At 33.2% G+C, this 23,626-nt stretch overlaps 2 protein-coding genes across 3 annotated transcripts in view; both read right to left on the reverse strand.

Annotated features, from left to right (window-relative positions):
- Positions 1 to 23,626, reverse strand: part of LOC145269054 (voltage-gated potassium channel subunit beta-2-like) — a 1,304,007-nt gene that overhangs the window by 551,835 nt on the left and 728,546 nt on the right. The gene's annotated exons all lie outside the window — the stretch shown is intronic.
- Positions 2,341 to 21,656, reverse strand: LOC145269041 (uncharacterized). The gene is made up of 2 exons (XM_080124646.1): positions 17,057 to 21,656; positions 2,341 to 13,803 (listed from the first exon to the last, which is right to left on the reverse strand). Exon 2 carries the CDS (start codon positions 13,607 to 13,609, stop codon positions 8,966 to 8,968), a length of 4,644 nt encoding a protein of 1,547 aa, XP_079980772.1. The 5' UTR covers positions 13,610 to 13,803; positions 17,057 to 21,656; the 3' UTR covers positions 2,341 to 8,965.

A 23,626-nucleotide genomic window follows, 5' to 3' on the forward strand; every position in this document is an offset into this window, starting at 1 on the left:
ATATAGCTGTCCATGAGAAAATACTGGTTTAGACAGGTTGAGCCCAACAACTTTTAGTGACTGTCCTTGTGATTTGTTTATTGTCATTGCAAAACTTAGCTTGACAGGAAATTGCAGCCTTTCAAACTCAAATGGCAATTCTTGTGGTCTCATTGGGATTCTGGGAATGAAGCAGTGTAATCCTGCATACTTACCTGACATAATTGTTGCTTCCAGTACATGAGGCATCATATTCTTTATGGTGAGCCTTGTGCCATTGCAGAGTTTTGGTGGATCAAGATTGCGAAGTAACATTATTGGTGCTCCAAGTTTTAGAAACAGACTATGTGGAGGCGTTCCTGGTGGTTCAAGACTATTAAGAAACTCAGTCGGATAATTTGTTACTTCGTCCTGTGAACAGATTGTATCAACTGAATTGTATAATATGATTTCTCCAGGTAATCTATTCAACAACCTGCTATTTATTTCATTTACAGATTCATTCTTTGCTGCTAAAATTGCACGGCTACTTAGCCAATTGATATCCGTATGCAAATTATGAAGATCTGGAAAAACTCTCATTATAAATTCCTCTTCTGTTTGAATTGTTGTAAAAGGCAACTGAATCTGGTTATAGGAGTCCTTGTCCAGAAGTCCATTACCCACTTGCAAAAGTTTAATGGCAAAGTCACCAACAGCATCATCAGCATGTAAATGTACTCGCATGTTTAGTGTTAAACTCATTGTTTTAATATGATGCCATAAATAGGAGTTTTTGAGACATGCATTCATTTGATCAGCTCTGGTTCCTCGAGGAACAATTGGAAGGGTTTGTCTGAAATCACCAGCAAAAACCAAAGTCACTCCACCCATTATTTGTGTGTTATCTTTTAGGTCCTGTAGTGTAGAATCTACTGCTTCCATAGCTTTTTTGTGACTCATTGTTGCTTCATCCCAGATTATTAATTTACAGTTTTGCAGTAGTTTAGCCTTTGCTGAATCTTTTTTAATATTACACAATGGTTTTTCCTGTCTAGTAAGGTCCAATGGGAGAGAAAACATAGAGTGAGCAGTTCTACCACCATCCAAAAGTGTTGCTGCAATTCCACTGGATGCCACTGCAAGGGCAATATTGTTTGTGAGACGAACTTTTGTAAGAAGCAGATTTAACAGGAAAGTTTTGCCAGTTCCACCTGGGGCATCAATAAAGAATGTCGATCCGTGATCATGATGAACTTCTCCTCCCAGAAAGGCTTTCCTCTCCACATATTTTTTTTTTTTTGTGTAAGCTTGATCTCTTTCCGAAGGGAGTAAGCGGAACCGACAGAGACGGGGGGGAGGAGATCAACCATACAAAAGGATATCCGTCTCTTAGTTGAAAGAGGGAAGGCTCCCTGGCCTCCCCTCCCGCTTCTGAGAGGAGAAGTTTCCCTGGCTCTCAACTTTGGGGGGGGGGGGGAAAGAGGGCTTAGCCCGCCCTCAAGGCAAATAGGACCTTAATCGCACGGAGGAAATAGGGGTCTGAATTTGATATTAAGCAGCAAAATATTTAAAAACATAAAAATGTGAAACAACATGAATACTCTCCATTGTCACTTGAAAACATTGGTCTTGGTAGGAAGTTTATTAGATGCTGAAATAGTGGGCTTGGTATTGTGTGCTTAATATTATTTTATGCAAAATGTAAAAACACAAAAGAGCGTACAATCAATATTGAAAAAGTAACATCTGTCACAGAAAATAGTAATTTGTAAAAATCAAAACATAATATTGTTCTGTACTTAAAATGTTAAACTTACTGTTAACAATACTGTAAAATGGTGATCAGGATGAGTCCAACAACTTAGTTCTTGAGCTTTCTTATTGGTCATAGTAAAAAGAAATTGTAATCTTTCAAGTTTGTTGGTCGCATTGGGATTCTTGGAATGAATCAACAGATTTCTGCATATGAATTTTTGTTAATTCCACACAATACAAAATATATATACAAAACAAAGTAAAGCAAATTATAGGGTTAGTTAAGTCCTCTGATTAGCAACCAACTATATGTATTGCTAAAAAGAGAAAAGCACTGGAAATGTTTCTTATAATGTATCAATATTGAATTGTTCTCATGAAACACAAATCGAAATAGTGATAGTTATTTGGCGCTTATAAGAAACAGGTATCAGGGATTTTGGTGTATCAGATGTTTTTACAGTGAACTTAACTTTCAAGAAACAAATTGGTATGCAATGATATAGGCTAAGAATCTTAGGCAAAATATATTCAAATGAAAAAAAAAATGTTGAACCCTTATAACATTGTATGGACTCTCAAAAACATTTGTAAAAAATGTGTAAACAAATGAAAAAAAAAAAAGAAAAAAAAAAAAGAAAGAAAATGATCCGCTCCACTTGATGACATCAAGCACAGTGATATTTTAATGAAGAAAATATGAAAATAATGATTTTCAGTTTGGATGAATATGAGAAAATGTAATTGTTTAATGCATAAAAAAGAACTCATCTGCTGCATTTGATATTAAGCAGCAAAATACAGTGATTTGAATCTTTAGGAAAACATCAAATCAGATTATGTAAAAAGTAAAAAAGATGAAATTAGAAAATATATATTTTATGTTTATGAGTTTTGCCAATCAGAATTTTGTGGCAGAAATTGGGTGATTACCACGTAATTTTATTTTGGTAAAATTCTTAAATTATTTGAATGTTTATTATAATGTCTAATTAGTGACTTGTTATCATCAAAATCCGCCCCAAAGAGTGTCCTTTCTTTTATTAGGTATCAGAATAGGTATCCAGATTTCTACTTCTTTACAAATGTGTTATTGTAGTACAGTAAATGTCAAATTGTTTTTCAAGTATTAGTTTGTAATGTTTCTACTGACTTCATCAGATGTCATGTAAGGAACTGAATTCTATTTAAGACTTTATCTGAAGTGTTTTTATTTTGGTAGATCATGTGTGATTACACTGTAGTAATTGCGCTGAAAGCATGTTAACTACAAATGACAAAAGTTCAATCAATTTCTGATTCAGCTACACAATATAAACTAAAGGAAATCAAATTTGCAAAATAAAAGAAAAATGTAGTTATGGGTTAGTTTGGAGTTATAATAAAAAGGCAACAAAACCGTTAGTTTGTATTGTGTAGATTGTTCATTTCTGATAGTATTGATAGTGGTCAAAGAAAATCTTAATTTATGACAAAATACTGAACGTTTCTTGGATACCCATTCGTAAAAAGTACCTTTTTTGAAAAAAAAAAAAAAAAAAAAAAAAAAAAAAAAAAAAACACTCCCCGGATCACCTTCACCACCTTAAAAATAAAAACAAAAAATAACTTTATTCTTCAAAAAATGTGCACATTGTTAGTGTAAAAACAGATCTGCACCACTTGATGAAATCAAGCACAGTATTATTTTAGTAAAGAAAATATGTAATTGATTTTCAGTAATTAGCTTGAATGAATATCAGAAAATGTAATTGTTTGATGCATAAGAAAGAACTCATCTGCTGAATTTGATATTAAGCAGCAAAATATATCAAAACATAAAAATGTGAAACATAACATGAATACTCCCCATTGTTACTTGAAAACATTGATCTTGGTAGGCAGTTTATTAGATGCTGAAACAGTGGGCTTGGTATGGTGTGCTTAATATTATTTGTATTTATAAAAAGAGAAAAGCAACGGAAATGTTTCTTATAATGTATCAATATTGAATTGTTATCATGAAAAACAATTCGAAATTGTGATAGAGATTTGGTGCTTATAAGAAACAGCTATCAATGATTGTAACCAGTGATTTTTGTGTATGCTAACATTGTAAATGTGGTAGTGAAATTGATTTTTGTGTATTCTTCAATATAAAATAGATATATAAAACTAAAACAAAGTTTATGGTTAGTTAATGATATGTTTAGGTTAGAGAAATAAGCAAAGGAAAAGAAAAAAAAAGATACATTTCTTTATATTATGAGATTTTAAGTGTATACATGTTTAAAACTATCCACATTGCTATCTGAAAATGCTAGATACCTATTGTTATAAAGTACCAATTCATGTTTGATATATCACTCTACATGTTCCTTGTAGCACCCCAGAGAGGTAAATGAGTGTCAACAAAATGAAATAAAACATAGTATTTGAAATAAAATAAAAAAATACTTGAAAAGTGAAATATGCTGATGTTTACTATATAAAACATTGTGTTCAATGGAATTGAAACTAATACTATATTGGCGGACTATGAATTAAAGAAATAAAATGTAAGAAATGAGAAAAAATTTGATATATAAAATCTTTGGCATGAAGAAAAAAAATATAAGACAAAAGGGGAAGAAGCAATAACAATCATGTGCTGAAGTCAATTGAAAAAAATAGTTTGTCAAAGAAATAAAAAGAAAATTCTCAGAGTGAAAAAAAAAAAAATGAAATTTTTACAAATCTGATTTTAGTCCTCTAATTATCAACCAAGCATATTTATTGATAAAAAGAGAAAATGAATGGACATGTTTATTATAAATTATAAATATTAAATTGTTATTATGAAAAACCAATGGAAAGCGTGAATGTTATTTGGTGTTTTTGGAAAAATATCAGAGGTAAAATGTTGGTCACATATACGTTTGTGTGTTATGCATGAAACACATGTAGAAAATTATATTTTCTCATGCTGAAAGTAAGAGAAACATAGCTAAAAAATTATGTAAACGCAATAGTAAAATCCTCATTTTTAGGAACATAGTGTGGGGTATGTTGTTTGTTTCAATTGAGAAAGGAAAGTTTAATTGTTAGAATTGGATGTTATAGATCACAAGTTTTATTACAATAAACATTGTGTCCTCTAATTATCAACCAAGTATATTTATTGATAAAAAGAGAAAAGTAATGGAAATGTTTATTATAATTTATCAATATTAAATTGTTATGAAAAACCAATGGAAAGCGCGTTGGTTAATTGGTGTTCATTAGAAAAAACATCATGGGTTGTCACCAGTGATTTTATTTATGCTAACATTTCGCTGCAAATGTGGTAGCGAAATGTAATTTTTTTTTTTTTTTTTTTTAATTCTACACAAAATAAAATATATACACAAAACAAAGTAAAAGAAATGTCAGGGTTTGTTAATGATAAGCTTAGAACCAAGAAATAAGCATAGAAAAAGGAAAAGAAAGATACATTTGTTGATAATGTGTCGATTGGTGAATTTGTTGGTTCATTTTGTTTTATGACATATCAACACTATATCAGGTTATTTCATGCCAAATCCAGTGACATTTTTTTCCTTGAATATATTTGTTTATTTAATGTTGGTTTCTATTTAACTCATAATTGGGACCCTAACAGGTACTACCACTCTAGATCAGAGTGGACCTGGTAGCAATAGCAATTAAATGGTGGCTTCACACTTCACAAAGCCCCACGTTTGGATACAGTTTATGGTCATATCCAGGACCTGGTGAATTTGTAAATAATCGAAGCGATCAACACTGGCGAGTTAGAATTCTACATACCTATTGTTATAAAGTACCAATTTATGTTTTACATATCACTCCACAACGTTGCTGCAGAATCCAGACAGGTGAAAGAGTCTCAAGAAACTGAAAAGCTATTTAGTACTCTTAAATAAAATAACATGCATACAGAAATCCTTAGTACCAAGAAATAAGCAAAGAAAAGAAAGATACATATATATCCGTCTCTTAGTTGAAAGAGGGAAGGCTCCCTGGCCTCCCCTCCAGCTTCTGAGAGGAGAAGTTTCTCCGGCTCTCAAATTTGGGGGAGGGGCTTAGCCCGCCCTCAAGGCAAATAGAGTCTGACTGTCTGCCGTATATAAAAAGGCGATTTTAGCTTCTCAGGCGGTATGCCCTGCGTTGACTATTTTTCCTCCACCTATTGACCTTCCCTCCCTGAAGGAGGGAGCCGTGCTACGCAGGGAAGGGCTGAAGGGGTGATTTGCTTTTTTTTTTTACCCCTCGCTATGGGGAGGTGGCAGTCATCCAACCAAAGAAGGAGATCAAGCAGTGAGCATTCTCTCTCCTGCATTAGGGAGGGGGTAGTTTTCTTGTTAAGTGTGCCCGGAGTGGAGTCGGGCAAACTCCCCGCACTTGGGGAGGGGTCAGGACCTTATTCGCACGGAGGAAATAGAGGCCTCAACTGAACTTGGATGGAGTGTAAACCTGTGTTCATGAGACCGGCTGGCTATAGCTATTGATCTCTTTATCTTTTTAAGTTTTGCCATCAGATGAGCTGTATAAAAAGGCTCTTTTAGCTTCCCAGGGTGTATACCCTTCGTTGACCATTTATGTTTAAGAGTTTTCCTTACTCCTTCCCTACCCTGGAATGGGAGGGGAGCTCTTTCCCCCTGTAGGGGGGGGGCGGCTTTCTTTTATGGTTATGTGGGGGAGCCTTACCTCTACTCCACTTAAGGTGGTAGTTCTTTTTTGTAAGGTTGACATATTTTCGGATATTTCTTGAGTTTTTAACAGTAATTTTATCTTGTCCAATGTATTCATTGCGATGGCATGATGGATATTGTATCAGATGTTCAACGTTTAGTTTGTGGGTTCAATTCATGACTGTTCCTAATTTCGTTTCCTTTTAATTTCATTTTTGTCCAATCCAATCTGAAGGAGGCGGATGGTATACCCTGCGTTGTACAGTTATTTGTAAGACTCCCTCCAACATGTATGTAACACAAAGAGTTTTTTCCATGGCGCATTTCGCATTCTTTTCCCTCTGGGAAAAGTTTTGTAATCATGTTTGAATGATAAGTCAGAATTGTTAATGTTGGCTCAGTGTTTTAATCTTATAATCTGTGGAACAAAGAATCAATCAGGTGGGCTGAGCACTCTCCCCACAAAGATGGGATAGGGAAATTTCTTTTATTTGGTTGACTGGAGGGCGGGCTGAGCACTCCCATAAAGTTGGGAGTTGTGGAACTTCTCCTCCCAGAAAGGGGGCCCGGGAAGGCTTCCCTCTCCACATATTTTTTTTTGTGTGTAAGGTTGATCTCTTTCCGAAGGAAGTAAGCGGAACCGACAGAGGGGGGGGGGGGAGATCAACCATACAAAAGGATATCTGTCTCTTAGTTGAAAGAGGGAAGGCTCCCTGGCCTCCCCTCCCGCTTCTGAGAGGAGAAGTTTCTCCGGCTCTCAACTTTGGGGGGGGGGGGGGGGGGGAGTCGGAGGGCTTAGCCCGCCCTCAAGGCAAATAGAGTCTGTCTGCCGTATATAAATAGGCGATTTTAGCTTGTCGGGCGGTATGCCCTGCGTTGACTATTTTTCCTTCTTTCTCCTGCCTTAGGGAGGGGGTAGTTTTCTTTTTAAGTGTGCCCGGAGGGGAGTTGGGCAACCTCCCTGCACTGGGGGGGGGGGAGTCTAGCTTCACAGGGTGTATACCCTTTCGGTGACCATTTATGTTTAAGAGTTTTCCCTGCTCCTTCCCTGCCCCAGAATGAGAGGGGAGCCTTCTTCCCATGGAGGATGGGGCTTTCTTTTTTGGTTATGTGTTGACCATGTATTTTTAAATATTTTTTCTTTCTACTTCCCTTCCCTTCTGGTGGAAGGAACCTTTTGTTTTATGGTGGCTCAGAAGGTGGGCTGAGCACTCTCCCCACAAAGGTGGGATGGGTAAATTTTTTATTTATTTGGTTGACTGGAGTGCAGGCTGCGCACTCCCCAAAAGGTGGGAGCCGGGGAACTTCTCCCAGAAGGGGGCTCTGGAAGGCTTCCCTCTACCCGTATTTTTTTTTTTTGTTTTTGTGTAAGGTTGATCTCTTTCCGGAGGGATAAAGCGGAACCAACGGGGGGGGGGGAGACCAACCATACAAAAGGATATCCCTCTTTTAGGGGAAAAAGAAGGTTCCCTGGCCTCCCCTCCCGCTTCTGAGAGGAGAAGTTTCGCCGGCTCCCACTTTTGGGGTGAGGGAGTGCTTAGCCCGCCCCCAAGGCAAATAGTCTTACTGTCTGCCGTATATAAAAATACGATTTTAGCTTGTCAGGCGGTATGCCCTGCGTTGACTATTTTTCCTCCACCTGTTGACCTTCCCTCCCTGAAGGAGGGAGCCGTGCTACTCAGATTAGGGAAGGACTGAAGGGGTGATTTGCTTTTTTTTTTTATCCCTCGCTCTAGGGAGGTGACAGTCATCCGACCAACGAAGGAGATGGGGCAGGGAGCCTTCTCTCTCCTGCCTTAGGGAGGGGGTAGTTTTCTTTTTAAGTGTACCCAGAGGGGAGTTGGGCAACTTTCCTGCACTTGGGGGGGAATCAGGACCTTATTCGCATGGAGGAAATGCAGACCTGAAGTGAATTTCGGTGTAGTGTACACCTGTGTTTATGAGACCAGCTGGCTATAGCTATTGATCTCTTTATCTTTTTAAGTTTCGCTGTGTGTTGATGCGTATAAAAAGACTCTTCTAGCTCCCAAGGGTGTATACCCTTCGTTGACAATTTATGTTTAAGAGTTTTCCTTGCTCCTTCCCTGCCCCAGAATGGTAGGGGAGCTCCTGTCTCCTGTAGGGCGGGGGGGGCTTTCTTTTTTGGTTATGTGGGGGAGCCTTACCTCTACTCCACTTTAGGTGGTAGTTCTTTTTTGTAAGTTTGACATACTTTCAGATATTTCTTGAGTTTTTAACATTAAATTAATCTTGTCCAATGTATTCATTGCCATGGCATGATGGATACTGTACCAGATTTTTAAACTTTAGTTTGTGGGTTCGATTCATTTTTGTCCAATCCAATCTGAAGGAGGATGGTGGTATACCTTGCTTTGTACAGTTAGCTTTAAGACTCCCTCGCACATGTATGTAACGCAAAGGGTTTTTCCATGGCACATTTCGCATTCTTTTCCTTCTGGGCAAAGTTTCGTAATCATCTTTATATATATTTTCCTTCAGGGAAAAGTTTCATAATCATGTTGTTTATATATTTTTTGCTTCAGGGAAAAGTTTCGTAATCATGTTTATATATTTATGCTTCATCTTAATGCTTCAGAATATACAATATTTTTGGTTTTTTTATCTGGTGCCAGAATGAAGAGTCCATCAGGGTGTCCAACTCTTGATAGGCCAACATATAGCTGTCCATGAGAAAATACTGGTTTAGACAGGTTGAGCCCAACAACTTTTAGTGACTGTCCTTGTGATTTGTTTATTGTCATTGCAAAACTTAGCTTGACAGGAAATTGCAGCCTTTCAAACTCAAATGGCAATTCTTGTGGTCTCATTGGGATTCTGGGAATGAAGCAGTGTAATCCTGCATACTTACCTGACATAATTGTTGCTTCCAGTACATGAGGCATCATATTCTTTATGGTGAGCCTTGTGCCATTGCAGAGTTTTGGTGGATCAAGATTGCGAAGTAACATTATTGGTGCTCCAAGTTTTAGAAACAGACTATGTGGAGGCGTTCCTGGTGGTTCAAGACTATTAAGAAACTCAGTCGGATAATTTGTTACTTCGTCCTGTGAACAGATTGTATCAACTGAATTGTATAATATGATTTCTCCAGGTAATCTATTCAACAACCTGCTATTTATTTCATTTACAGATTCATTCTTTGCTGCTAAAATTGCACGGCTACTTAGCCAATTGATATCCGTATGCAAATTATGAAGATCTGGAAAAACTCTCATTATAAATTCCTCTTCTGTTTGAATTGTTGTAAAAGGCAACTGAATCTGGTTATAGGAGTCCTTGTCCAGAAGTCCATTACCCACTTGCAAAAGTTTAATGGCAAAGTCACCAACAGCATCATCAGCATGTAAATGTACTCGCATGTTTAGTGTTAAACTCATTGTTTTAATATGATGCCATAAATAGGAGTTTTTGAGACATGCATTCATTTGATCAGCTCTGGTTCCTCGAGGAACAATTGGAAGGGTTTGTCTGAAATCACCAGCAAAAACCAAAGTCACTCCACCCATTATTTGTGTGTTATCTTTTAGGTCCTGTAGTGTAGAATCTACTGCTTCCATAGCTTTTTTGTGACTCATTGTTGCTTCATCCCAGATTATTAATTTACAGTTTTGCAGTAGTTTAGCCTTTGCTGAATCTTTTTTAATATTACACAATGGTTTTTCCTGTCTAGTAAGGTCCAATGGGAGAGAAAACATAGAGTGAGCAGTTCTACCACCATCCAAAAGTGTTGCTGCAATTCCACTGGATGCCACTGCAAGGGCAATATTGTTTGTGAGACGAACTTTTGCAAGGAGCAGATTTAACAGGAAAGTTTTGCCAGTTCCACCTGGGGCATCAATAAAGAATGTCGTTCCGTGATCATGATGAATGCTTTCCAAGATGCTCTCGTAAATATTCTTCTGCTCGTCCACAAGCCGAGGTTCATTTTCCTGAATGAATTGGTCATAGGCATCATAGTCATAAGTCTCTTGCTGTATTCTGTGGTTTACATTCATAATATCAGCAGGCTCTGGCATGCCACAATTCGTTAACGTACGGTTAAGTGCTTGTACTCGACGGGATAGGTCAGCAAGAGATAGATTAAATATCTCAGGCGAAAATGCAATTGCCATATTTTCATTTCGCATTTGGGCTTGATGAAGAAAATCTTCGGACATATCAGTTTTAAATTCATTCCAGAGCAAATGTGGTTGTTCAATCCCACAGGCTGTAAGCATAATTGCAAATAATTGTCTAATTTGATTGGCGATTTGTGAGACTGATGCTTCTTGTAAAGTTTTCCGCCAGTGTTCATCGTCTTTCAAAAGTCCACGTACAGCACATGCTTCTTGGTATGTTGTACACAGTCCAACTTCAAAGCGTCGGAGATCCTCAAAAGATGTTGGTCCACGAATAGTATGGAGAAGCAATCGTAAATAAAAGCATTCTCTGTTATTAGGATGCACAATATAAACACGGCCAATAGCGTCAGATGCTTTGATGTCATGACCTGGCACAATTTGTCCTTGCTTACGACGAACCCACTTTTTTTGCTTACTCCAGGTATAATATGTAGGAATTTCAGTATACATGAGAGATCTAGCGAAATCATCTTCTTGGCATAGTTTAAAAAATGCAGTTAAGGTTGTTTCTGGTGGTGTCTGCGCCAAATTATGTGCAGTCTCTTCATTGAAATAAACTCTCTGTCCATTCTCAACATGTACTGCTAAATGTACAACGGTTGGAAATCGTTGGTGGATTTCAAATCCAAAGATCCTCCATATTGCTTCATTACTGGAGATGTATCTTCCTGTCTGATAAAACTTTATTTCATCCCTTGCACCCTCATCACCAATACTGAATGTTGCCATGTCACTACCCTTGTTTATGTATTTTGTTATGTACTTAAGGGCTTTGATGGAGTTGCAAAATTCCACATTGATATGTGCCTTCAGAATTTTACATAATAAACTATTATAAGGCACTATCCATCGATTGTCCACGGTTGTTATTTGTCCTCTAACAACTAAGGTTGTTGATTCGCCTCCATTTTCTGGTGAACGTCTGCGATAAAGAGGATAACCATTATTGTCAGTCTGTGTTTCTCCAATAAAAGGCTTTGGATATCTTCTGGAGCATTTACGATCTTCCATACAGGGTGACGCTGGATTTAAGACTCCACATGGTCCATGGATTAATTGAGTTTTTATTATTTCGAAAAGTTCTGGATCCGTAGTTTCATTTGGCAGTTCAGCCGAAATTATTTTGTCTATATCATCAGCATTAATATTATCTTTACACCAAATCAGGGTGTGAGAGTGCGGAAGGCCTCTCTTTTGCCACTCAATCGTAGTTATATAAGCACTAAGTTCACCAAAAATTCGTCCTTCTTTGAGAAGCCAGAGGAGTTTCTTTTGTTTTTCATGGAACACTCGAGCAATCAAATCATGGCGATCCTTGGCTTTTTGATGTGGAAAAAGTTCATTAGTAATTTCACTCCACTTTGGATTACATGTGAATGTGATGAAAAGATCAGCTCGTCCAAATTTTCTTACATAAGTCATTGCATCTTGAGTCCGTTGTTGCATATATCGTGGTCCTCCTGTATAACTGGAAGGCAAGATAACTGGTTGTCCAATATTTCTCGGGTCACCATCACAATTCATAGCATCTTGCAGATGTATATATTCTTCCACCCTTAATTTTTTTTGATTTTTTCGTATGAAATGTAATCTTTCAGTTTCTATTTTTGCATACATATCCACCATGAACTGACTGGTCACTTCTTTTAAAGATAATACATGATTGAATCCATCTCGCACCATAAAATGAAATGCATAAAAACACTTAGATGTTACAGATCGAGTTGTATTGAGACCTGTTTGTGGATTCCTCTGCCACAGCTGAAAATGATATCCATCTTGTCCATTCCAGAACATAAGTGGGTATTGGAGTGCATCATAAGCTCTATGAGTTTCTGGAATACGACGCAGTTGTCCACTTCTTAATTGCAGAACAATGTCCCTGTATTCATGTTGTTCACCCACCATTATGATTGCAACTTCATCGGCCGTAGGTGCATTGTATCTCCGTGCATGTTCTGATGGTGGATGTTTGTCTGCTTTGATGATGACTTTATGATTACGACTATGTTGCATCTGTTCAATTGCATATTTCAAAATTCCAACATATTTATGGTGTTGGTGAAGCATGTTCTGCAACTCCATGACAATCTCCAAGTCTAATCCACCTTGCACATTCGTGCATCTTTGCTGTGCTTCTGATTCGTTGCCACCCATAAAATAAACCTGCACAAATTCATAAGAATGTCCGGGTAATGGAAGCAGATCACCCATCAAGTGATAACACTGACCTTGTATTTTGTAAGTGGTAAAGAATGCAAAGTCAGTAACATTTCTAGAAGCTCCAAAAGATGTCATTTGAAAGGCAGAGTTGTATTTTAGAAGACTTTTTCTGAATTGTTTCGCTTTTGTTGTATCCTGTGTCAGTAAAGTTTTCAGAACTTCTGGAGGATCTTGTATTTTTGGCAAATTGATTTTACCTCCCAAGCAACACAAACCAGGTCTTTCAGCAATCCATTTTTTGGCACCACAATGTCCACAAATGTTGTCCATTTCCCCAATTATTACTTTCGGGTCAGTGTTATAATGTTTCTCTGCATCATAAAAAAATGCTTCCATCAGCCAATGACTATGTCTCTCGTGTCTTAGATTAGTTCTGCGTGTTGACTGGAAGGTTCGATCAGCCATTCTCCTATTCTGTTGTATTTCTTGTGTCTCTTGTGATCTCACTGTAGCCATGTGATTGCTATGAGCCATAAGACGAATTTCTCTTTCGTCTTCAGTTTCATCTTCTCTCAATGCAGCGATGCGGCTGTAATTAGCCATTAGACGAATTTCTCTTTCGTCCTCAGTTTCATTTTGTCTCATTGCAGCAATGCGGCTGCTATTAGCCATTAGTCGAATTTCTGTATCATCTTCATTTTCATTTTCTCTTATTGTAGCCATGCGACTACTGCTAGCAGTCAAACGTGTTTGTCTGTCGGCCACACTTTCATGTTCTCTTTTGTTTTCAATCCTGATTCGATTAAGCATCAAGCGTTCTTCTCGAGCTTCTGCACTTTCTTCCGACCGCCTTCGTTTCTGTTCACGCGCTGCTGCTGCTGCGCGTCCATATGATGATGCTGATGATCTCCTAGGCATTTTTTGTTTTTTTTTTTAATATATAAACGTTTCTTAGAAGAAATGTATGGGTAAAAATACAATAATAAAAGTGAAATGTAGCAACAAAATTGTTAACGTAAAAAGCAAAGTCAAATAAACAATTAAAACTTTTATAATAAAAATGCTTATATATTTGTAACTGTTTCTATTCAAGTCGGCAAAGAATGTGCAAACTGCAACGAAAAAGGAAAAATTGTATACATGTTTAGTAGAATGCATTAGCAAATGTGGGAGAGGGGTGCAGTCTTTTACAGGTTTTCAGGGATGCTTAAAATGAATATTACATTTAAATATAGGGCAGATAAGTAGTTTTCATAAAATAAATATATTTCTTTACTGCGAATAATAATTTTAATGTGTAAATAGAACAGAAAATGATAAGATACTTTCTGGCCACCAATTTTTTTTTTTTGGGGGGGGGGGCAATTATGAGTATTTTGGGCTGAAAGTACTTTTTATTTGTTTCAATTAAGCAAAGGTCTCAATTGGTTTGTAATTCAAACCCTAGTGTTGTTATGTGGTGAATATTTTAAAATATGATTTTTAATTCTGTATGTTCTAAGAATATTTAATAAAGTTTACTGTAAAATCCAAAATCATGGAAACAAAATATTTGTTCCAAAAAATATTAGCATATGAAATAAATGTGTCAATGTTATCGACTTTTTCTTTTATTTAATTGAAATATTATGTATATGAAATATTGAAAGTATTCTTATATCGAATATTGAAATAAAAGACATTACTACCCATTTACAAATAAAAATTTTTTTTTTTTTTTTTTTACTGTTTATGTCTCACTCTTATCGACGTTTACTTTTTTTAATAGCATATTCTTTAAATGAATAGAAAAAGAATTTCCCAACTTTTCGACCCCGGCTATTTGGCTGATAGTCGATAAAAGTGATTAAAAGAGAGATAATATTAATAAATGTGCCGTAATGTATTTTATGTATTTGAACATTAACGTTGTCATATAAAAAGAAAATGCTATGAAAAAGTATATAAAAAACTGCCAAAAAAAAATTAAGAGAGATAATAAAAATAAATGTGTACTAATGTATAATAGGCACCGCCAAAACTGGGGGGGGGGGCAGATCAGTACTTTTTGACGGACCGTCTTTTTAAAAATCTACCAAAAATCAGGTAATTATCCGATCAATACGAAATTTTCAGCGATTATTAGGAGAAGAATGAACTTTATAACAGTGTACTTATTTTTCATAAACGATATTTATATATATATATTTTTTTTGCTTACAAACCCCCCCTTGTTTTGAAGTGGGAACAAATATGCTTAAAATAATCATCTGAGACTGAAATCAACATATTGTGTTGTAAGGGACAGAATTATAGATTTAAAAAAAAAAAAAAAAAATTGTTTGCATACCTTATTTTGACGTCTGAATATCAGAACTTCGATTGTGTTTAATTATCCCGCTTTTGAGTTTTGAAGTGTGAAATTCGGTGAATATGTTAAGTAAAATAATTAATTTAAGTTAAGCAAAAAAAAAAAAAAAAAATTTAATATGTATACTAAAAAATCTATTTAAAAATTTTTGATAAATAAATTAACAAATTTTTTTTAGCGAGCCGAATAATGCATGACCATTATTAAACAGGGCATGCTTTGAATAATCGATACCAAAAAAAAAAAAAATTCGATAAATATTGTGCCCTTTGTGTTAAAAATAGCATCTTTTTTTTTCGATCCCGTTTGAAAACGTTTGCCGCCTATGACTATGTTGGACCAAACGCGCTGAAATAATTTTTTTTTTATTCTGCTTTAAATTGCCCCCCCCCCCCATTTTGGGGAGTCTGGCCCCCACACACATACACATTAAAAACCAAACGCATACAAATGGTCACCCATCTGGTACTGGCCAGCCTCAGCTTAATAATACATTGAAATTTTCGTCACTGAAAAATAAGTTTTTTTTGGCCTGTTTGGTCTTCCATAGTTTGCTTTTTATCAGACGAAAACGTAAACAGAGTCGATCTGAACTCTACGTCAACGCGAATATTTGGTTACCTATATGAATAAGTGGAATTATTTGAAATTCAGGTACTTATATTATAATATTTTTGCATATTCTCTTAGAAAATCATCCTAAATCTTAGTTAGACAATAAATAAATTAATTATTTCAAAAACCCTTTTTTTTTTAATATTTAAGTACGTTTTTTGTGCAAGACAAAAAATGTCAATTGTTAACTTTTTGGGAAAATTTAACATTTAAAATTGAATTAAAAATAGTAGAAAAAGTTTTACATTATTCTGTTTTCTAAATGATAAAATTCAGGGTTTAATCTTTCTGGAAAAAAAAAGTTACTCAGAAATAATGGATTTTAATAAACGTAATTTCGTTTAAAAAAACAAAAACTTGATTTTGCGGCCATTTTTGGCGGTGCCTAATGTATAATGTTGTAATTTTAAAAGAAAATGCTATAAAAAATTATAAAAAAAGGTAAAAAAAAAAAGAAAATTCCGAAAAATGGAAACAAAATATTTTTATCCAAAAAGTATTAGCAATATGAGTTAAATAAACTGTTGCCAAAGTATTTGTAATAAAGTGTATTGTAAAATTCCAAAAATATTATCATATGAAATAAATAAATAAATGTTATTAAGTTCTATAAATAAAAAGAAAGCAGCCAATATAACTCCTTTAAAAATGTAATTCAAGCCCTAATTTTTTTTTCAATTAAAGGAGCAAGGACCAAGGTTCCATTAAAACAAAAAAAAAATCAAATAACGTGGTTAAAAAAAAGGTTTTAAACTTCAAACTTTACAGGTAAAATTCTAAAAGAACACTGTTTTTTTTTTTAAATTTGAATATATTATGTATTGACCTTTTCTCTTCAATTTGTGGGTAAATTAATAATTTACTATCGGGTTACTAAAGTAAGTATTTAATGTTTAATAGACACTTAAAAATTGGGATTGGGGGGGTCGTGAATTAAAAAAAAACGTTTGTCTAAAATATTATATTCGATTTATTGGAAAGAACATAAAATTTCACATTGACCCTGTAAATATCGTAAAAATAGAATCAATAGAAAAATTTTGATAGATTTTAAAAATTTAGCAATTGTAAAATATTGAGTTGTGAAAATTCATTACTGTTTAAAAAAAAAATATTTCTATTACTTTTAAAACAACTGTAATAGTTTATTAAAATAATAAAATGTGTTTATTAATAAAAATCGAATCAGCACAAAAATTAACTGATAGCTGATAAAAGTGATTAAAAGAGAGATATTATTAATAAATCTGTAGTAATGTATTTTATTTCAATATTCATAAACATTAACGTTGTAATATAAAAAGAAAATGCTAAATAAATAAGTAAATGTTAATAAGTTATATAAATGAAAAGAAAGCAATCAATATCTAAAGTATATAAATATAATTTCTATTACTTACGTGAAAAATCAAATCGCTGCTGATAAAAAATGGCACGAATGATATAATGAATTTGAATGTTTACATCGCTAACCAATGTATGGTTTTCGATAGAAAGAGGGTGATAGAGAGAGAGAGAGAGAGAGAGAGAGAAAAAAAAAACTCCCAAAACATGGAAACAAAATAATTTTACAAAAAAATAGCATTGAGTTTAATAAATAACTGGTACCAGAATTTATCGAATTTTTGCTTTTTTCTTAAAATGAATAGAAAAATAATTTCCCAACTTTTGTCATTTCTATGTGTTCTAGTTTTGTGTGTTGAATGTGAAAAAAGGTAAAAAAAACATGGAAACAAAATATTTTTACCCAAAAAGTATTAGCATATGATTGAAACTATTATTTTTCATTAAAATAATAAAATGTGTTAATTAATAAAAATCGAAGCAGCACAAAAATTAACTGATAGACGATAAAAGTGATTAAAAGAGAGATATTATTAATAAATCTGTAGTAATGTATTTTATTTCAATATTCATAAACATTAACGTTGTAATATAAGAAGAAAATGCTATTAAAAAGTATAAAAAAAGGTAAAAAAAAAAAAAAAAATTCCGAAAACATGGAAACAAAATATTTTTACCCAAGTATGTCTAAAATAGTATAATCGATTTATTGGAAAGAACATAAAATTTCACATGGGATTGTGGGGGGTGGGGTTCTTGAATTTAAAAAAAAAAACGTTTGTCTAAAATATTATATTCGATTTATTGGAAAGAACATAAAATTTCACATTGACCCTGAAAATATCGTAAAAATAAAATCAATAGAAAATTTTTGATAGATTTTAAAAATTTAAAAATTGTAAAATATTGAGTTGGGAAAATTTATTACTGTTTAAAAAAAATATATTTCTATAATAGTTTATTTTGGAAGTATAATCAATAAAGAAAATAAATAACCCACTTTTAACAGAGAAATTCCGAGATTTTTATATAGTTTCGTGTTAACTGTTTACAGAAGTATTTGTAATAAAGTGTATTGTATAATCTGAAACATATTAGCATATGAAATAAATAAATAAGTAAATGTTAATAATTTATATAAATGAAAAGAAAGCAATCAATATCTAAAGTATATAAATATAATTTCTATTACTAACGTGAAAAATCAAATCGCTGCTGATAAAAAATGGCGCGAATGATATAATGAATTTGAATGTTTACATCGCTAACCAATGTATGGTTTTCGATAGAAAGAGGGTGATAGAGAGAGAGAGAGAGAGAGAGAGAGAGAGAGAGAGAGAGAGAGAAAAATTCCCCAGTTTTTGTATAAGAGAATATAAGTATCTCCCCTCCTTGACAACAAATATTTTTATAAAATGGCGCGAATGATATAATGAATTTGAATGTTTACATCGCTAACCAATGTATGGTTTTCGATAGAAAGAGGGTGATAGAGAGAGAGAGAGAGAGAGAGAGAGAGAGAGAGAGAAATTCCCCAGTTTTTGTATAAGAGAATATAAGTATCTCCCCTCCTTGACAACAAATATTTTTACCCAAGTATGTCTAAAATAATATATTCGATTTATTGGAAAAAACATAAAATTTCACATGGGGTGGGGGGGGGGTTCGTGAATTTAAAAAAAAAAACGTTTGTCTAAAATATTATAATCGATCTATTGGAAAGAACATAAAATTTCACATTGACCCTGAAAATATCGTAAAAATAGAATCAATAGAAAAATTTTGATTTTAAAATATAAAAAATTGAAAAATATTTAGTTCGGAAAATTCATTACTGTTTATAAAAAAAAATATTTGGGTTTGTATTACTGTACACATAGATTCAAAAAAGTTGTCAAAAGACAAATATATAACAAATAAATGTTATCGAAGGCAACTGGATATATTTTTTGTGTTTTTATTCAATGTAACATATTTAATCAGCTCGAAAAACATACAGTGTTTATCGATGTATTCGAAAAATCAAGATAGCGTCTCACACCCTCTTTAACACCGTAAGTATGGAAAAAAGTGTTATATGTTAAATATTTTTACCCAAGTATGTCTAAAATATTATATTCGATTTATTGGAAAGAACATAAAATTTCAGATGGGATTGGGGGGTGGGGTTCGTGAATTTAAAAAAAAAACGTTTGTTTAAAATATTATATTCGATTTATTGGAAAGAACAAAAAATTTCACATTGACCCTGTAAATATCGTAAAAATAAAATCAATAGAAAAAGTTTTATAGATTTTAAAAATTTTAAAATTGTAAAATATTGAGTTGGGAAAATTCATTACTGTTTAAAAAAAATATATTTCTATAACTTTTCAAACAACTTTAATAGAAAATAAATAACCCACTTTTAACAGAGAAATTCCGAGATTTTTATATAGTTTCGTGTTAACTGTTTACAGAAGTATTTGTAATAAAGTGTATTGTATAATCTGAAACATATTAGCATATGAAATAAATAAATAAGTAAATGTTAATAAGTTATATAAATGAAAAGAAAGCAATCAATATTTAAAGTATATAAATATAATTTCTATTACTTACGTGAAAAATCAAATCGCTGCTGATAAAAAATGGCGCGAATGATATAATGAATTTGAATGTTTACATCGCTAACCAATGTATGGTTTTCGATAGAAAGAGGGTGATAGAGAGAGAGAGAGAGAGAGAGAAATTCCCCAGTTTTTGTATAAGAGAATATAAGTATCTCCCCTCCTTGGCCACAAATATTTTTATAATAATCTCGTTTAAAAATTCTTCAATTCTTTGCATTCTTCAATTTCTTTGCATAATCAATAGTATTCTTATTTAAAAAAAAAAAAAATGCCAAAAAATTGCAGATTTTAAAATAACAGAAAAAAAGAAAAAAAAATAAACGTAAAAAATTGCAGAGGTGTTGTGCGCATCTCAATATGGCGAGGAAAAAAAAGGCTAGATTGCGAAATTTGGCATATAATGCTATGTACATTTACAAAAAGGTAAATATCCAGATACGCTACTACAGAACACCACCGACCACTCGAGGTCCCTGGCAACGAATCTGATAGTAAAACTTAACTATAAAAAATATTTAGGTTTGGTTCACCGTAAATAATATAGGTGACTGAAATAGGAATGTAATTGAATGTGTAATATTCAGAATAGTATTCGATAATTCACGGAATAATTATTGTTACAAATTACGATGACTGTACACAGATTTGAAAAAGTATAAAAAAATAAATGTTATATTTATTCAGCTCGAAAAACATACAGTGTTTACCGATGTAATCGAAAAATAAATGAAAAACTATACGAAATACTTATGTCACGGTAACATATATGTAGCGAGTTTTTAACCGTATTTTTATCCGTTTTTTTATGTATAACAATGTTTTCCCACACTTATTGTTTTTAAGAGAGAATAAGACGACGTCTTGAAAGATGTAAAATATTATCGTATGTAACAGTTATGAAAAGTTATAATCATAGTTAAATGTCTTATATGTTCTGTGTTTTTTTTTTTTTACACAATGAATAACTTTTCTTCTTGCTTCAGGGAAAAGTTTCGTAATCATGTTTATATATTTATGCTTCATCTTAATGCTTCAGAATATACAATATTTAAAAAAATATTTGGGTTTGTATTAATGTACACATAGATTCAAAAAAGTTGTCAAAAGACAAAAATATAACAAATATAATATTTTCCCATGTAAAAAAAAAAAAAGAAAATGCTATTAAATATAATAAAAATTACTGAGATAAAAATATAAAAAAATACGTACGTAACAACAAAAACACACCGAAGAAAGTGTGTGTGTGTGTGTGAGAGAGAGAGAGAGAGAGAGAGAGAGAGAGAGAGGGAGGGAGGGAGGGAAGAGGAAGCGGTGTATGTTGAATTTTGTTCCTTTTCGAAGCAGCACAAAAAGTGTTTCCATAGTAACCAAACCGTGACGTCACGTCACGTGACATGACTAAGCGTTTTTAAACGAAAAGAAAAATAGAAAGAGGGTGATAGAGAAAGTGAGAGAGAGAGAGAGAGAGTAAGTGTGAGAGAGAGAGAGACGGTGTTGGTTTTACTCCTCCCCCCTTCCAGCTTAAGAGGTATGAGGTCACGTGGTAATATAGAAAATGGCTAATTATTTTATAAATTAAATATTACGATATTTTTATTATCGTCTAATATTTTGAAAGGTGAATTTTTTTATTCCTGTACATTTTTTCCTGACATTTTTCGTTAAAACTCTTGTATAAATAATATTTTTAACCAGGTAATCACGATGGAAACATTGGCATAAAGTTAAATATTGGATATAACTAAGGCAAAGAGAAAAATGCAAAAGTATCGAAGACAGAAATTATTTACAATTGTTCGCCATTAGTGGACGTTGACGTCACGTCACGTGACATGACTAAGCTTTTTTTTTTTTACGTATGAATTACATTGGATCATTCAAGAATTACGTAATAAAAAGCATTACAATGACAGTTTTTTTTGGGACCCCCTTGGAGATAACTGATACGTTTACCCCTTTCTCCTCGTCCGTTTGACGTGAAATTTCGATATTTGTCATCCGGGACACGGGGCTTCGATATGATACCAAATTTATCAAGTCTGGTTGTGTCTTTCAAAAGTTTTAGCGTTACATACAAACATACAAACTCACAGACATTTGGGATTTATATATATAGATTAATAATAATATCTTCTATTTTTTTACTGTTTATGTCTAACTTTTATCGACTTTTTCTTTTTTAATAGCATATTCTTTAAATGAATAGAAAAATATAGAAAAATAATTTCCCAAATTTTAGACCCCGGTTATTTGGCTGATAGTCGATAAAAATGATTAAAAGAGAGATTCATGAACATTAACGTTGTCATATAAAAAGAAAATGCTAATAAGAAGTGTTTTTAATCAATGTAACATATTTATTCAACTCTGTCATATATTTGTTTGATGACAACTTTTTCGAATCTGTGTACAGTAAAAACGATATACTTACATAGGATTTTGAAAGCATTTAAACTGTCGAAGAGTTTTATTATAAATAAAAGAGTTTAGTTTGTTGAACTTAATGGACTTTTTTGTTGTATCTATTAACTGTTTATTCTTTTTATCAAACAAAAAGAGAATTTTTATATTGACATGTGATGGACTGTTTTTCTAACATCGAAATTTTAAAATTAGTTTTATTTAAAAAAAAAAAAAAAACTCGCCATTAGTGGACGGTCAAAAGACAAATATATAACAAATAAATGTTAGGAAAGGCAAGATAAGTTACTTTTCTATCCAACTGGATATATTTTTTGTGTTTTTAATCACTGTAACATATTTATTCAGCTCGAAAAACATACAGTGTTTACCGATGTATTCGAAAAATGCCACCAGTTGTTTACATAGCCATTTGCCGGAAGTGACGGTTTTTTTTTATATAAGTTTTATTCAAACAGGCTTTAAGTTCAAATTAATGGACTTTTTTTTATACTTCCAAAATAAACTATTACAGTCGTTTAAAACATAATAGAAGTATTATTTTTTATTTTTTAAAAACAATGTTTACAAAATGTCTATGCGCGTTTCTTCCGGCCGGCTGCGAATAGCATAAATAAATAACTGTTGCCAGAATTTATCGCATTTTTATTTTTTAATAGCATTTTCTTAAAACGAATAGAAAAATAATTTCCCATGAAAAAAAAAAAAAGAAAATGCTATTAAATATAATAAAAATTACTGAGATAAAAATATAAAAAAATACGTACGTAACAACAAAAACACACCGAAGAAAGTGTGTGTGTGTGTGTGAGAGAGAGAGAGAGAGAGGGAGGGAGGGAAGAGGAAGCGGTGTATGTTGAATTTTGTTCCTTTTCGAAGCAGCACAAAAAGTAAGTGTTTCCATAGTAACCAAACCGTGACGTCACGTCACGTGACATGACTAAGCGTTTTTAAACGAATAGAAAAATAGAAAGAGGGTGATAGAGAAAGTGAGAGAGAGAGAGAGTAAGTGTGAGAGAGAGAGACGGTGTTGGTTTTACTCCCCCCCCCTTCCAGCTTAAGAGGTATGAGGTCACGTGGTAATATACAAAATGGCTAATTATTTTACATTACATAAATATTACGATATTTTTATAATCGTCTAATATTTTGAAAGGTGAATTTTTTTAATCCCGTACTTTTTTTCCTGACATTTTTCGTTAAAACTCTTGTATAAATAATATTTTTAACCAGGTAATAACGATGGAAACATTGGCATAAAGTAAAAAAAAAGATATAACTGAGCCGAAGAGAAAAATGCAAAAGTATCGGAGAAAGATTTTTTTATTAACAATTGTTCGCCATTAGTGGACGTTGACGTCACGTCACGTGACATGACTAAGCTTTTTTTTTTTACGTATTAATTACATTGGATCATTCAAGAATTACGTAATAAAAAGCATTACAATGACAGTTTTTTTTGGGACCCCCTTGGAGATAACTGATACGTTTACCCCTTTCTCCTCGTCCGTTTGACGTGAAATTTCGATATTTGTCATCCGGGACACGGGGCTTCGATATGATACCAAATTTATCAAGTCTGGTTGTGTC

The sequence above is a fragment of the Euprymna scolopes genome, chromosome 4 (genome assembly GCF_053919585.1).
Source record: "Euprymna scolopes isolate OS-2025 chromosome 4, ASM5391958v1, whole genome shotgun sequence".
Classification (NCBI taxonomy): Eukaryota; Metazoa; Mollusca; class Cephalopoda; order Sepiida; family Sepiolidae; genus Euprymna; species Euprymna scolopes.

Excerpts from the sequence above, each read along its gene's own strand:
- LOC145269041 (XM_080124646.1), bottom strand. The coding sequence starts at position 13,609 with ATGCCTAGGAGATCATCAGCATCATCATATGGACGCGCAGCAGCAGCA.